At 44.7% G+C, this 17,249-nt stretch overlaps 1 protein-coding gene across 3 annotated transcripts in view; it reads left to right on the top strand.

The window, feature by feature from the left end:
* Positions 1 to 17,249, top strand: part of LOC148442607 (mitogen-activated protein kinase 14) — a 138,602-nt gene that overhangs the window by 72,603 nt on the left and 48,750 nt on the right. For all 3 annotated transcript variants that reach the window (XM_088463731.1, XM_088463730.1, XM_088463729.1), the window contains exons 6-7: positions 3,119 to 3,166; positions 5,256 to 5,370. In XM_088463731.1, coding sequence (XP_088319857.1) covers positions 3,119 to 3,166; positions 5,256 to 5,370 — 163 coding nt within the window. The remainder of the gene's footprint in view (positions 1 to 3,118; positions 3,167 to 5,255; positions 5,371 to 17,249) is intronic.

The raw sequence follows: 17,249 nt of genomic DNA on the forward strand, positions 1-17,249 counted from the left end.
GACGCCTTGTCGTTGACATGGACCTTCCAGTTGTCATATCTCTTCACTCCAATATCCCTGCTTCCTCAAGTGCTGAAATTCAGACAGGAGGGAGGCACAGTCCTGTTAATAGCTCCGGCTTGGCCCAGACGTCATTGGTACTCTGATCTTCTAAGACTCTCTATAGACGTTCCTCTTCTACTTCTTCGACGAGTGGACCGGTTGTCTCAGGGTCCATGTCTATATCCAGACCCAGCCCATCTGTCTTTAACAGCTTGGTTCTTGAGACATCCCTCCTAACGGCTAAGGGATGCTCCAGCTCCGTGGTCCAGACCATGCTCAGAGCACGTAAACCAGCCTCAGCCAGGATTTACCACAGAATATGGTATTCATATTTCCAATGGTGTGCTCCACGAAACTGTGACCCCGAGGTCTTTAAAGCTTCTTGAATTTTTGCCTTTCTTAAGGCTGGACTGGATCTAGGCCTCCGTCTAGCATCTCACAAAGTTCAAGTTTCTGCTTTGTCTATCTGGTTTCAGTGCAAGATTGCTTCTATACCGGATGTCCACACCTTCGTGCAAGTTCGTGCATGTTCTACGGGTACAACCTCCCTTTGTCCCTCCTGTGGCTCCATGGGATTTGTGAGTGATGCTCAAAGCACTTCAGGAACCTCCATTTGAACCTCTGTAATCGGTGGATATCAAATGGCTCACTACAAAGACTGTTTCTTCTGGTTATAGCATCTGATTTAGGGGGGCTTTTATGCCGCTCACCCTTTTTTATATTTCATCAGGATAGGGCTGTTCTTCGAACAGGCCCAGGCTTCCTTCCCAAGATGGTTTTTCGCTTCCACCTGAATGCGGAAATTGTGGTTCCGGCCTTTCATTCACCAGACCTCTCGGCTGGGGAGTCATCTTTGGATGTGGTCTGTGCTCTAAAGATCTACGTGGACCGTACTACTTCCATCAGGAAATCTGACTCCCTCTTTGTCCTATATGGATTCCACAAGAAGGGATGGCCAGCTAACAAACAGACTCTGACCAGATAGTCATGCGAATCTATCTCACAGGCTTACACATAGCCTTGTCTTCCTGTGCCAACTACAGTATCTGCTCATTCTACTCGCTCTGAGGCTCCCTTGTGGGCAGCCCGGCGTGGCGCCTCAGCTGAACAGCTATGCAAGACGGCCACCTGGTCTTCTCTCCACACCTTTCTTAGGTTTTATGCCTGTGATACATTTGCATCTCAGGATGCTTCTTTCGGGCGTAGGGTACTCCTATCATTGCAGGAGAGTTCCCGCTCTTGAAACACTGCTTTGGGACATCCCCCATGGCTCCCTGTGGAGCCCTATGGACACTGAAGAAGAAAATTAGTTATGTTAAACTTACCTTTTTGTTATATCTTTCTTCGCAGTACATAGGGTCCACATGGCACCTGGCTTCTATGGATGTCTTCTCTTGGTCACTCGTTTCCTTCTCTGTGTGAGAGTGTGATTCTTCAGTGTACCAGTCTTCCTTCTCTACTGTCCTGCTCCTGCCTTGGGCTTGTTAACAAAACTGCAGTGCCCTCAGGCTGTGGGCAGGATATAGGAGGAAAGACCAGTGCATCCTGGGTTTGAAAAGCTTTGCTGTTGGTGCCCATTCCACCAGGTCCCACCTACATCCCAATGTCTCCCTGTGGACTTCGAAGAAAGAGAATTAACAAAGGTCATTTTTACCATAACTGTCATATTATCCAAAATTTTTGAGGTTAAATGTTCATTGCTCCCCCTTTTTCGTTTGCTTGATGTATAGCTTGGCCAAATTAATACAGCTGATCTATAATTTTTATTGTATATTTTTCAATGTTACTCCCAAAATATAGTTATAGCCTATATCGATATTCACTATCCATCCCTACTTGCCACATTTCAATTTCCATATCTCACTGTAGTACTAGTAGAATAAATCCGTCAACACTGGGAGCTTTAAACCAGTTTCGCATAGCTGACAAACCTTACAGTAGTTTATTTAGATTAGAGAACAAAATACCATCCAATATCACAAAAACTTATCCACAGGCGCTAGATCGAGCTTCCAGATTCGTACCAGAAAAAAAATGTTCGGGAGTGACTATGGGGAGCAACGTCATCCACAATTGAGAGTTGCAAGCTAAACCCCAAAAGCTCATATGAGACATTTTTTTTCTGGTACGAATATACAATTTTGATATTATTTGATACCTTTTTGAACTGTGACCATATCACCCTATTTTGGAAAAAACCTATACCATATATGAATAACAAGACTTCCAAACTCTAAAGGGGAGGACATCTAAAGTTGAGAAATATCAACATCTCAAGAAGCTCGATCTAGCGCCTGTGGATAAGTTTTGGTGATATTGGATGGTATTTTGTTGTTTTAAGTGCATAAGGTGATACACTTACACCAAAAAAATCTGTAGACTGCTTACCTGGTGCGCACCAGTCTCTACCACAATTTTATCTCTATCCATAGATTAGAGAACAGCCACTTTGTCAGAAGTTTGAGCATACGTAGAGGTAAATTTACTAAAGGGAGAGTTTTTAGAAGTGAGTTTTAGAAGTGATGTTTCCCATAGCAACCAATCAGATTCTACTTAGCATTTAACTAGCACCTTCTAGAAGATGATAGCTAGAATCTGGTTGCTATGGGCACCCACATTTTTAAAAGTTGCTTCTAAAAACTCTCACTTTAGTAAACTTACCCCATAGACCTTTGTTTCACTATGTCATTCATTAGGCAATTGTATGACTATTTAAAATTGGCAATACATTTACTATTTCTAGTTTGGTTGTAGAACCCACATCTTCCATTTTATTTTTAGCCAAGCATATTTGGACCTATATACATGGTCATCTAGTCAATTGCATATTGGCAACCAAATCGGTACATTTGTATTCAGCACCAGAATGTAAGCGCCGCTATTAATTGTGCCCTAACAATGCAATGAAAAGAGTGGAAATTGGCTTGAGGCTACTGCATGTCTTTTAGCTGTAATTTGAATTTTTTTCTATAATTATCTTGTATATTAAGTTTTAAACCAACATAAAACAATGTCTGTGTAAATGTAAACTCAAGCCATATTTATCTCATTGTGCGTGTGTTTTTTTTGCCTTCAGGACTTGAAACCCAGCAACCTTGCTGTGAATGAAGATTGTGAGCTGAAAGTAAGTGATTAGTTGCATGTCTGTAATTAAAAAAAATAAGTGATGCGTTACGCACTAGTGTCAAAACTGGCCCACAATATATTACTATGATCAGGATCTGAAAAAAGACTAATTCCTAATTTAGGCATCAATACCTTATGGGTTGTATTTTATAAAAGATTTTACATTCTGAAGCTTGATCTGAGACTGTATGAAAAAAACACTATCTCCGGCGCTGGCTTAGGAATAAGGGGTCTATTTACTAAGCAGTGTTAGGAGACTGTAGTTAGGAGCTGATTGGCTGGCATCTTATCACTTTTCACTCTGTCTCCTAACACTACTTAGTAAATAGACCCCTAAATGAGTTAGACTTGTTTTAAGGAGATACAGATGTGTCTACATCTGTCCTCCGTGCGCTTGCGACTTGGTAGTGCCGAGCGTCTTTTCGTGCGTTTGTTTTTTTTTCCCCTTTACAGTGCTTCTTAGAATATAAAATATGCAGCATGCCTATATTCTGTGTGCGACTGCATTTTGCATGCAGATGCACCTGCAGTTGCACACAGAATATAGGCATACCGCATATAATGTTAATGAGCATAAGCTGTTTGTGCGTCCTATTCGCATTGCATTGCGAATAAGATGCACTGTAAGGGAAAAGGTCGCATGAAAAGACGCTCAGCGCTACCGAGTATCAACATGGCATGGCGCGACTAGGACTGTTTCTCACACAAGGAGGCTAGATGTATGTATACACATCTGTAGCCATCCCACCTTTTAAAGGTCTATTGGAGCAGTTTCCTTTTACTCACTGAAGTGAGCTGTGCACATAAATAAGAAATGTTCTTATGGAGGTGATGAGGTTAAAATGACAAGTACCTTTATTTGCTTCAAAATACAGTAGTTGTCCTGGAGCATGATGTTCTCTTATTAGACTCATTCATTTGGATTTGTTCAGTAGTTCCCAAACTTTCAATTGTGGTGCCCTAAAGGATCAGTGTGTTTTTCACAGCACACCTAGGCCAAAAGTTTTTTGTTTGTTGATACTCTGTAAAAGTAAATTGTGGTTACCTGCCATGTTTAGGTTCAATTATGTTGCTATGGACATGGTTGCCTTTGTTTGTCCACATATTTTATGATAGGCAGGGGCATATTTATAATGGGTGCAGGGTGTACGGGGCACACAAGCCCCTGGGTCCAGAGGGGCCCGCACCGCACACCCTGCACCCATAAAACTTACCTCTCTGGAGTCCCAAGTCGGCTCCGGTCTCTGCTCCTGTAAAAATTACTGGAAAATGTCCGCCGACGTATGCAGTCGCGGCCATTTTCCCGGTGACCTGTGCCCACTCTAGTGCCCAGGGTCTAGTAAGTACGGCGCTGGCCGTGCACCGCTCAGTGCGCAGCCGCCGGACACAGAGATAGTTCTGAGTGATAGGCTGGGTATTGCAGGCTGAATTATAGAATCCAAAATGGCTAGGCTAGAGAGGAAAAGTGGGTGGAAGTGTGGCGATCAGGGAAAAGTGTAAAGCGAGAATACAGAAAAGGCAATGTAAGTATATTTGATTGTGATATTGCAAACTAATAAAAGTGCTTAGTGTGAGATATCAGTGCTTGGTGGTGCAATTATGCAACCTAGCTTCTGCATGGGCTACTCACAGTACTTATGACACACAGACTCGCTGACAGGACAAACAGCCTCGAAACAAGTCTTCAGTGCTCCCTGCATGCTGCCAGGAATGCCTTTTTACAGCTGCACTGCAGCACTAGTTGGACAACCAGCTTTACAAGGCTGCATGGCCAGTGCGCATAAAGGACGCTTCGGCCGGCATTGCAATACCGATACTGGCTGACTGCACTCTGATGCAGAGGCTGAGGGGCTGTGACTCTGTCACCCCAGGGGTCTTCACCCTGTGTGACTGCCCCTGTCGCACCGCCCTCCCTACGGCCCTGCAGACAAATAGAAGTAGGACTGAGGGACAGATACTGACAGGTCAGTGAAACACACGCCCACCCATAGGCTCCACTGACTATATATTGAGAGCATAATGTTCATATTGTTTTGGGTTTCTTAAACAATGTCGTCTTTTTTTTTTTTTTTCTTCACTGCGTTTAGATTCTTGACTTTGGTTTGGCACGGCATACAGATGAAGAGATGACTGGATATGTGGCTACAAGGTGGTATCGTGCGCCAGAAATCATGTTAAATTGGATGCATTATAACCAGACAGGTACAGCATAACTTAAATTTGTTGGATGTGAAACAAAAAAATTAAAGATTGGCATCTTGTAAACTGTCATCTTTCAGGAGCTTTAGTACGTGGCATTTCATATGTGAGAATGTAATCAATTTTTGGGTAATTTCAATTAGATGGTACAGTACAGCATGAAACATTGTGGCAATGCAAATTTAATTTAGAAATGGCATTTTGCTGCAAACTACATTACTTTTCTACAATAAACGACCTGGCAGAAGTGCATGAAAAAGTTGGAAAACCATCTTTAACCCCCTAAAATTTGGCAGCTAAGATACAGTAGCAAGACCATATAGAATCTATTAGTGACCATAAGTAAAGTACTGGAGGTTCTTAAAATGTGTCAAATAACTGATATTTGCATTTTTTTATTAATGATGAAAAAATTATAGGCAACAAGTGGTTATTCAGCAAATTTAAGTCTTTTACAATATTTTGGGGTACAGAAAAATGGGTCAATCCATATGAAGTGGTCCAACAACAGTTGCTTGCGCATTTTTTTAAAAAAAATTATTTGTCAGTTATCTCTCCTATATTCCAATAGTTCAAAAACACTAATATTTTTTATACTTTCTTCCTTTTCTAAATGGTGGCCAACCTTAAATCATGGCAGACTGCAATATTCGTGTTTCTAGGCATTTACGCAAATGCAAATATCTCAAGACTGACTTTGGGACAAAAACCATTGTTCTCAGCAAAGTTTGGGCTACAGTTTTGGTTCGATGCATCGCTTACCTTATTTCACTTTAATGATGGAAAAGAGGGCCCAGCAATGATGGAAAAGAGGGCCCAGCAAGAACAATAATATTTGTGAAAATATGACTGTTCAAGGTGCCATTATCTCAGCTTGGAAAGAAATATTAGGTTTTTAATTTGTCAGAGGTCCACATATGTACAGCCATGGACAGAAGTTTTTTGAGAATGACACAAGTATTGGTTTTCACAAAGTCTGCTGCTTCAGTTTTTATGATGGCAATTTGCATATACTCCAGAATGTCATGAAGAGTGATCAGATGAATTGCAGTTAATTGCAAAATCCCTGTTTGCCATGACAATGAACTTAATCCCAAAAACATTTCCACTGCATTTTAGCCCTGCCACAAAAGGATCAGCTGACATCATGTCAGTGATTCTCTCGTTAACACAGGTGAGAGTGTTGACAAGGACAAGGCTGGAGATCACACTGTCATGCTGATTGAGCTAGAATAACAGACTGGAAGCTGTAAAAGGAGGGTGGAACTTGAAATCATTGTTCTTCCTCTATTAACCATTGTTGCCTGCAAGAAAACATGTGCAGTCATAATTGCTTTGCACAAAAAGGGCTTCACAGGCAAGGATATTGCTGATGGTAAGATTGCACCTAAATCAACCGTTTATCGGCTCATCGAGAACTTGAAGGAGAGAGGTTCAATAGTTGTGAAGAATGCTTCAGGGCGCCCAAGAACGTCCAGCAAGCGCCAGGACCGTCTCCTAAAGTTGATTTCAGCTGCGGTATCGGGGCACCACCAGTGCAGAGTTGATTGTCTGTCAGCATGCCAGGGCGAATTGCAGAGGTCTTGAAAAAGAAGGGTCAACACTGCAAATATTGACTTTGCATAAACTTAATGTGATTGTCAATAAAAGCTTTTGACACTAATGAAATGCTTGTAATTCTACTTCAGTATACCATAGTAACATCCGACAAAAAGGTCTAAAAACACTGAAGCAGCAAACTTTGTGAAAACCAATACTTGTGTCATTCTCAAAACTTTTGGCCATGGCTGTACTACTAGTTTGTTACCAAAAATGCTGAAATCTGAGATTTGTGTCCTACTGTTATTACATTATTAAATTATTATTTTTTTTCAAAATTTTACTAACTTTTGGCCTAAAAATCTCGGGTTGGCAAAATAGGAAAAATGTAATTATTAGCTCAAAGCAAGGTCCATATGATTGTAAACTGCTGTGAAAATGTTAAATTTTGAGACTGAAGGCAGAATGAAGTTGTTATTGATACATAAAATAGGAAAACATTTTTTACAGGCTCCATAAAAGTTTGTAATACTGGACTTAGAGGTCTATACGCTAAACCTTGAAGAGAGATAAAATGGAGAGAGCGAGAGAGTACCAACCAATCTGCTCCTAACTGTCATTTTTCAAACACTGCCTGTAAAGTGGAAATTAGGAGCTGTTCGGTTGGTACAGTATTTTTTTTTTCTCTCCAAGCCTTATTGAATGTGTAAAGTTACAGGTTTATTTTTTAATAGGGAATTAAAATTTTTAACTTTTTATGTACTCACAAGTGATTACATTTGGTGTTTCAGCATTAGGTGAGAAATCTCAAAGTAAGTTTAGGTTGAATATTGTGTGATCGTCCAGTCGATGTCAGCTCCATTGCATTCAATTTCCTTAGAATATTTTTCACAGGAACCCAGGTTGATTCCTTGTTCTTTTGAAATGAGGTCCTTGGTCCTGATGTATGGTAGAAAACCATGTGAATATCCTTGTTCTGCAAGCTGCTGTCATCCACTTTCCCCAGCCACCACTGTCCGCCACACACAGAGGCAACTGTGTCTTTGATCCTGATTGTGATAGGGACAGACTTGCTCACTTGGACTTCTTCATACTCTGCAGAGGTTGAAGTTAAGTAGCATTTAATCTCGCTGTCTGACAGAGGATCATATTGATGGTAGCTCCTGGACCCAGGAACACCCTGAACAGTCATATTTTTGCAAATATTTTGTTCTCATTGAGTCCTCTTTTTCACCATTAAATTGTAATTCTGAAATTTTGTCACTACAATATTAAAAAATGCATAAGTGAAATTACAATGCAATACTCATTCATCACTCACATAAATTTAAAGTACACAGTATTAAAAGTTTAGACTTAAAGTGAAATAAGGTAAGCTATGAACAATTCTTTTTGCTCCAAGGCTCTACCACATCCTATTCCTGAGATGTTTGCGTAAATGCATAGAAACCCGAAAATCATGGTCTGCCATGATTTAAGGATAACCTCCATTTCGAAAAAAAAAGCAAGTACAGGTACTGTAGTAGAAAAAAAAAAAAAATAGGGGTTTTGAACTATAGGCTTATAGAGGAGATAACTGACCAAAAATTATTTAAAAAAAAGTCAAGCAACCAGAAAATTCACATTTGGACCACTTCGTATTGATTGCCCGAAATGTGTTAAATGTGATTTTTCAGTGTTTTTATAAAAAGTTGGAAAAAAACACTCCCATCTGCAAGTTCTAAAACCCCACTGCCATCAATACCAACATCTGTAAATGCATATCCTACATCATTTAACACATTATGAGCTTTTTAGAAAAATTCACCTTGAATCTGAGATGTCTTTATTGGGTTGTGCATGAAAAAAATGTGTATTTGCAGTGAAAATGCAATGCAAGTTAGGAACTGAATTGCACATGCAATTGGTTGTGCAAATTTGCCATAAAAACGGATTGCAGGACCTAACTCGCACTATTGAGTTGACCCCTTTTATGATGTTGTACCATTGGAGACAGATATATATATATAGATATATATACCGTATATACTCGAGTATAAGTCGACCCGAATATAAGCCGAGGTACCTAATTTTACCACGAAAAACTGGGAAAACTTATTGACTCGAGTATAAGCCTAGGGTGGGAAATGCAGCAGCTACTGGTAGTAATCCCCCCCTGGTAGTGCCCCCAGTATTAATCCCCCCCCCCCTGGTAGTGCCCCCAGTAGCAATATCCCCCCTGGTAGAGCCCCCAGTATTAACCCCCCCTGGTAGTGCCCCCAGTAGCAACATCCCCCCCTTGTAGTGCTCCCAGTATTAATCCCCCCCCCCCTGGTAGTGTCCCCAGTAGCAATATCCCCCCCTGGTAGTGCCCCCAGTATTAACCCCCCCTGGTAGTGCCCCCAGTAGCAACATCCCCCCTTGTAGTGCCCCCAGTATTCCCCCCCTCCCTGGTAGTGCCCCCAGTAGCAACATCCCCCCCCCTGGTAGTTCCCCCATTATTAATCCCCCCCCTCTGGTAGTGCCCCCAGTAGCGATATCCCCCCCCTCGTAGTCCCCCCCGGTAGTAGCCCCCCCCCAGTAGAAAGAAATGTAAAAAAAAACAAACACTTACCTGTAACCCCGCTCCTGGTCCCGACGCTGCTACAGGCTCCTCCGCCGCTTTGCATAATGGGAGAGACGTCGTCATGACGACGTCTCTCCCATTACCCACTGCGGGAGCCGGATGATGGCTCCCGCAGTGGGAGCAGCAGTAGCCGCTGAGAGTCTGACAGACTCTCAGCGGCTGCTGATTATACCAAACACATAGCTGCCGGCTTCGGCGGCTGTGTGTTTGCCAGTGTGTAGTGCTGACCGAACTCCGTCCGGTCAGCGCTACACACGCGGTGCAGGCTGTCACAGTGACACAGTCTGCACCGCGGCCCGTATGGTACGCTACTCAGCAGCGTACCATGCGGGCATGACTCAAGTATAAGCCGAGGGGGTGCTTTTTCAGCACAAAAAATGTGCTGAAAAACTCGGCTTATACTCGAGTATATACGGTGTGTGTATGTATGTATGTATATGTATGTATATATATATATATATATGTATGTATATATATATATATATATATATATATATATATGTGTATATATATATATGTATATATATATATATATATATATATGTGTGTGTATATATATATATATATATATATATATATTTTAGTCCACACTTGCATACCAACAAAATTGAGCAAAGGGGGTGCTCCACTAAGGTAACAGGCAGTCCCTGTACCAATAATAGAAAAAGTTATGGTCACTTGGGCCAAAAGAGGGCACTCACCAGTATAAGTAAAATGAAGGCTTTGATTCAACAGGTGTATCATAAGTCAATGTTTCGATCCCTGAGGGTCATTGTCAACAGTCCAAAAAGGCATCAGCACAGCAGTACCTATTGACTGCATGCTGTGCTGATGCCTTTTTATTAAATACTGTAAATACAGGTCGAGTCTCCCATATCTAAAATGCTTGGGACCAGGGTTATTTTGGATGTTGGAATATTCCGTATTTTGGAATAATTTCATACCATAATGAAATATCTTGGGAATGAGACCCAAATCTAAACACAGAATGCATTTATATATTATATACACCTTACACACACATCCTGCAGGTAATTTTCTATAATAATTTCAATAATTTTGTGGCTCAAAGTTTGTCTACATACATGAAATTCATTTGTTTCATATACCTTATATACAAAGGCTGTAGATAGTTTTATACTTTTTAATAATTTTGTGCCTTTAAACAAAGTTTGTGTACATTGAACCATCAAAAAGCAAAGGTTTCACTATCTGTCATGCTAAAAAAAAATCCGTATTTTGGAATATTTGGATAAGGGAGACTCAACCTGTATGTGGGTATCTATCTATTAATCCAATAGTCCGGCACTCCTTGTATCCAATATGCCATTGGGTGCTCCAGTTATTAGTAATACACAAGCTCTAGAAAGTACTATAGTAAGTACAAACCATGGGTCACAAGTGAAGCATCTAGGATGCACCAGGAGACTGCTGATTAATTTGATATGCATCACTTGTATATCTGTGCATGCTGATTGAGAAACTCAGTCGCAAACAGTGCTCCGATGCAACGGCCACACCATTTGTCTAAACACTCCAGAGTGCTCCTTTTCCTGCAACAATTCTAGACAACTTGGTGCATTATCCTGCTACAATGTTCCATTGTTGTGGGCATAGACACATTGTTAGTGTCGGGGATCTGTTTTTGCTAAAGGAGTTACATGGTGTATTGAGGCTAGATGAGCAAGGACCCACGTGTGTGTGTGTGTAAAATTTTTTAACTACATTAAACACAAAATAATCTCAAGAAAAAGTGATATAGTGGTGTGCCCTTTAACCAGGGATCATAGGCGGATTATTAGCAGCTGGCATAAAGGGATACTGCCAAAGCCCCTTAAGAAAAGCAAATGGACAAGGAATAAATGTCTGCGCCTATAACCACTATAAAAAGTACTCCTTAAAAGCTGTTTTGACAATTTATTGACAACATAGCAATAAGAATATCAATAACACAATAGAACTTCAGTTCCTAGGATATTGAATACAATGTTAGGTAAACTGAAAAAGTATAACAATCCGTGCACTGAGTAATGATTAAAAATGAGTATCCAAAAAGAAAGTCCCAACTAATAAAAACGTGTATCTGAGGAATGACTCGTATACAATAAAAAATTGTCCAGTTTATCAAGATGTATGAGTACATGATGATTAAATTCAGTAAAAAGATATGTATATACACACCATATATAATGGTGTATTGGTAACCTTTCCCCATCTCCAGGGCGGTAATCACCGGCAGATGAAACCGAATAGCAATGTCACTCTCCACTCCCTTAGGTGGAAAAGTACAGGTTTCCAGAAATCCTGGCTTGCAATTAACCCTTGGTTGGTAAACCGGTTTAATATAACTCCTTTGGTGTTGGAATGAATGGTAGAACAGCGTGGTAGGTCTCCAGCAACTTGAAGCCCGCTGATAATTTACACGCTGTGCCAGCAGAATAAACACCAGCAGAGGATTAAATCCAGTGGGACTGAATCAATATATCAACTGTGGGGTATTTCTGGACTATATTATAAGATCACAGTCGTGCCCTTTATATTAAGGCTGCATCTAAAAAACTGTAACTCTCCCATAGAGAATTCCGGAAGCTATAGGAGCTACCAAGCTGAAATTTGGCACGGACGGGTCGAACTGTCGCTGGGTCCTGCATGCCAGGGTAAAAACATAAAAAATGAGGATTTGGGAGTAATTTAAAGTTCCAACTGTCAGTTTTTTCTGACATTCTCAATTAGGACCAGTTTTCTGCTGTTCTCTATGGAGGATTTTTGGGAAGGCATAACTCAGGGTATGGGCAAATTTAGACTTGGGGTTTGTTTTATTAAGTAGCTATTGTGCCCGGGTACGTGTTTTTATGATTCAGGTAAATTAGAAAGTTACAGTTTTTAAACTATTACCTCAGGAATGCGCCATTATAGAGAGGGGAAATTTCAACTTGTTGCGCAGCCTAAGTAGGAGCCTCCAGCAGGTGTACTCACTGTGGCTTCACTTGGGTGCACAAAGATGGCTGTCGTTTGCGGGCTTTAGCGGTGGTGGGGGTTAGCGGGCGTTGACTGCGGCCGGGACCCGGGGATGATAGCAAGCCTCAGTGGCGGCGGTGCGGGCGCCAGGGGTGCAGGCATTATGACCCGGGGGTGGTAGCAGCACACAGATGCAGGCTCGGAACTGGACGATCCATGATACCTGCTTCTGTGTTTTAAATTTTTTTTAAAAATGGTGTGACCCCTCCCCCCAGAAAACAACCAGCACCAGGTTTTTGAGACCCAGTTCTGGTTGTGCTAAATACAGGGGACAAATGATGTAGGGGTCCCCAGTATGAAGCACAACCAGCACCGGGCTAGTCAGAACCAGCCCTGGTTGCCAAAATACGATGGACAAATGATGTAGAGGTCCCCCGTATTCAGCGCAACCAGCACTGTGCCCTGGTTCTGGAAATACAGGGGGGGAAAATGCATAGGGTCCCCCTGTATTTACCAGAATCAGCACCGGACTCTTTCTAGCGGGGGGTGATGCCACAGCCAGGAGAGCCCTTCCAACAGGCCCCCCAGCCGAAGCATCACTCCTGACCGCTGGTAAGCCCAGGCCGAGGAACCCTGGGCACACCAGGCCCAGGCTGATAGCACGGGGCTATACCCGGCATCCCTGGAGCGGTGGGTGCCGGGTTGATTGTGTAAAGTGTGGTGCAAGTAAAGAGTTAAAATATTCGCTTTTGCTGTGGAACTACAGTTTCCAGCAAGCCTCCCCCGCATGCTGGTACTTGGAGAACCACAAGTATCAGCATGCGGGGCATTACGGGCCTGCTGGTATCTGTAGTTCCACAGCAAAAGCAATATTAAAAAAACACAGAATACACCCACCATAGAAAAGTAAAATGTTATTAAAACATACATGCACACACTATCTCACATGCTCACCTATGTATTCCTGTAGCCAATCTGTCCTCTTCTCCAGTAGATAATCCTATGGATTACCTGTAATAAAAAATCCATACTCACCACCTCCTATGCGTGGATCTGTCCTCTTCAGACAATCCAGGGTCTTGGCAAAAAAAACAAAACGGAAATACCCGGACCCACGTACGTTAGTAGTGTTCACTAAGAACACTACTACCCGAATGACGGCTCCACCCGGGATTTCAGTTTAGAAATCCCGCTGCAGAGCGTTCATTGGCTGAGAGAGGCGAGCCTTCCGCCTCTCAGCCAATAAGCTGCTCTCACCATTGACTTCAAAGGTGAGAGCCGAGCGTGCCCTTTTCAAAAATGGCGCCTTAGCGCAATTTTTTTAAATTCAAAGATGGCCGGCGCGAGCCAATCACGGCTCGCGACATCATCGGTCTGCCACCTCAGCTGGAGGGTAGCTGGAGAGAAGACCAGCTGAAGCATGAAGATACCGCGGAAGCCCTGGATGGGCGGCGGCCGTGTAAAAGAGCTTAAAAGCCGTCGCCCTCCAGGTGAAGACTCCGTGGAAGTCCTGGGGGAAGTGGCAGCCATGTAATAGAGCTTAAAGGCTGCCGCTCCCCAGGTGAAGGTGCGGAAAAATAAAATATTAAAACAAACTGTCTGTTTTATTTTAAGATTTCTTTTGCAGGGGTACTCTAGGTACCAGCGGGCCCTTAATACTCCGTCTGCTGGTACCTGTGGTTACTACTGCAAAAGACAATATTTATATTTTCATATACACCACACTACACAATCAACCTGGCACCCACAGCCCAGGGGTGCTGGGGATAGCCCTGGGCTATCGGCCTGGGCCTGGGGTGCCCTGGAGAGGGGGGGGACCCCTTTTTGGGGGGTCCCCAACTCCCCAGGGATACCCAGCCTGGGTTGACTAGCAGTCAGGGGTGGTGCTTCGGCTGGGGGGCCCGATGAAAGTGCTCTCCTGGCTGTGGCATCACCCCCTGCTAGAAAGGGTCCGATGCTGGTTCTGGTAAGTACAGGGGGGACCTTACGCATATTTTCACCCATGTGTTTTCCAGGACCGGCTCAGAGCCCAGTGCGGGTTACGGGGGACCTCTACTTCATTTGTAGCCAGTATTTTGGCAACCAGGTCTGGTTCTGAAAAGCCTGGTACTAGTTGTGCTTAATACGGGGGACCTCTACGTCATTAGCACAACCAGTACTGTGTCTCTAAAGCCTGCTGCTGGTTGTCCCTTGGGGTGGTAGGGCAGGCTCAAATCCGAGCCTGCATCTGTCTGCTGCTACCTCCCCCGGGTCCTTCTGCCTGCACCACCGCCACACTGACCTGCCATCTTGGTGCACCCAAGTGAAGCCACAGTAAGTACACCTGGTGGACGCTCCTACTGAGGCGCATCAAGATGAAACTTCCTATCTCTATAATGATGGATTTGTGAGGTAATAGTTTAAAAACTATAACTTTCTACTTCAGGGTCCATAGGGGTCCACAGGGTGACCTTGGGGTATAGCTGGATCCTCGGGCACCACGAAGTTTAAGCTTTTAGCTGCTCCCATGATGCACTTGGGTCCAACCTCCCCTATACCCTGCCCCCGAGCCACAGGCACCTCAGTTTGAGATGGTGCCCGGCCGGAGTCTGGTCACCCTGCGGGGGATGGCTGCAGGAGCAGCCCCCTAAAGCTTTTTATTTAACTAGTTTAAATTTATTATTACATTAGTTTTGTTCTCCAGAGCGGCAGCGCTGGGCTGTCTGTACAGACGCCCACGCTGCCGCTCCTCCCTGCTGGCGACGCGACGCCAGCACTTAACTGGGGATCGCGGTGGGGGAAGCCAGAGACTGTACTAGCCGGACTCTGGTTTCCCTCGGGACTGCTGCCGGAAGACGCCGGGGAGCTTAAGGTAAGCCGCGCACCGCTGATTAGCGGCGGTGCACGGGTAATGCCTTTTATATGCAGTCCCATGCCCCCGGTCTAGGGGACAGACCGGGGGCGCTAGCGGTGGCGGCGGGCCCCCCCTCCATCGGAGGCATACCCCGCCAGACCACTAGACCACCAGGGTAAATTAAGCGGCAAGCGGGATGCCGCAACCTTGGGGGTTAAATATGCTAGCCAGGGGAGGAAGCCTTCCCTGTCAGCGGCTCCTCCCCTCTGCTCAGCGCGCCTTTCAGCTCGGAGTCTGGCGTCGCTGAGCTGCAGATACTCGGCCACTCCTCCTCTGAGGTCTCCAGCGGCCATTTTCTTACTGGCAGCGCAGATCTTCAGGGAGCACGCGGACCGGTCCCCCTGTGTACCTCTCCCCCGACAAGGACAGTGTACACAGCACTATAGCCCTCCCAGACACTGAATCTGGGAGGTTGATTGTAGTGGAAAGGTGCAGTGAGTATATCTTCCTGCATGGTATGTGACTTTTGCTAGTGCTGCCTGTCTGTGCTTATTTCTACTTACTGTCAGCCTATACCTATCCCTTTCCTTCTCCTACAAGCCCTACAGGTGTGCGGGGGAAGGGCGTTTCTACTGACCTCTCTTATATAGATCACGTATTTGTGAGGTCCGTCACATGCAGTTGTGTGCTACACGGTGCCATATTGTGGGCTGTTGTTCAGCACACTGGTGAGTGCGCACGTTTTCTTCCTAAGTCATGTCTGAGGAGGAGATTGAGCACTCCGGGGTTCCGGCATTGTTCTCCTGCAGGCGCTGTTCTGCAGGAGTGGATAGGGAGGATTTGTCACAGGACGGCCTGTGCGGACGGTGCCAGGCAGTCCCTGGTACGTCTAAACCTCCCATGTCGCAGGAGCCACCATGGGCGATGTTTTCCCAGGTGCTGGTGTTCATCGCGGACCGTCTGTCGGTCCCGACTGCCGCCCCTACTAGGGCGTTGCCCCAGCCTGCCATCCCCCATTCCCCGGGTGTCCCACAATTATTGCAGACTCCCCCGGGGTCTCAGCCTATTGGTCCCTATGCGGGGTTGCCAATGTATATTCAGTCCACCCCTGTGGCACAGCCAGCTGTGGTGCCGTTTCAGGCTCCTGTGACAGCTCCTCCACCCTGGGGGGATGTGCTTTCCCACACTGTCCAAGATTTGGCGGCAGCATCTTCGGCTTTTCAGTCGATGTTGCGCAGTGACATGCCCTCCAGGGCGTCTAAACGCTCAGTCATGGCACAGGCTGCGCATCTTTCGGATTCTGAGGGGTCCTCGGATGATGGTGAGGTGCAGGATGACTCAGCCTCAGATGCCTCAGTCCAGGAGGTAGACACTAAGTCTTCCATCAATGTGCGGGCTCTGGTTAAGGCGGTGCGGGCCATTCTTCTGATTGAGGATGAGGCACCCGCTCCCAAGTCAAGGTATCCTAGTTTTAAAAAAGCTAGGGTTACTTCTACAGCGTTCCCCTTGTCTGATCAGTTGACTGATCACATGGCGGTGGCCTGGCAGACGCCCAGTAAGCGTTTCCTGCCACAGAAACGCTTGGCGTCCAATTATCCATTCCCGGAAGCACATTGTAAGAAATGGGAAACTCCGCCTGCAGTCGATTCCCATGTAACACTCCTCATCAGGAGTGCTACTTTGCCATTGCCGTCTATATCCTCGCTGAAGGATCCTACGGACAGGAAGGTGGAGACTTGTCTAAAGTCTATTTATTCTCTCTCAGGGGCTGTAGCCCGGCCGTCCATGGCCATCTCCTGGGTGGCCAAGGCCATTGAGGGGTGGGCCAACGCCTTGGAGGACACGTTTACGGATGAAGCTTCGGACGTCCAGAGGGCATTGTTAGGACAGATGAGAGATGCCGCCTCCTACATTGGAGAAGCATCTTTAAATGCTAGCCTGTTGACC

The sequence above is a fragment of the Taudactylus pleione genome, unplaced genomic scaffold, assembly GCF_031769625.1.
Source record: "Taudactylus pleione unplaced genomic scaffold, aTauple2 ptg001437l, whole genome shotgun sequence".
Lineage (NCBI taxonomy): Eukaryota > Metazoa > Chordata > Amphibia > Anura > Myobatrachidae > Taudactylus > Taudactylus pleione.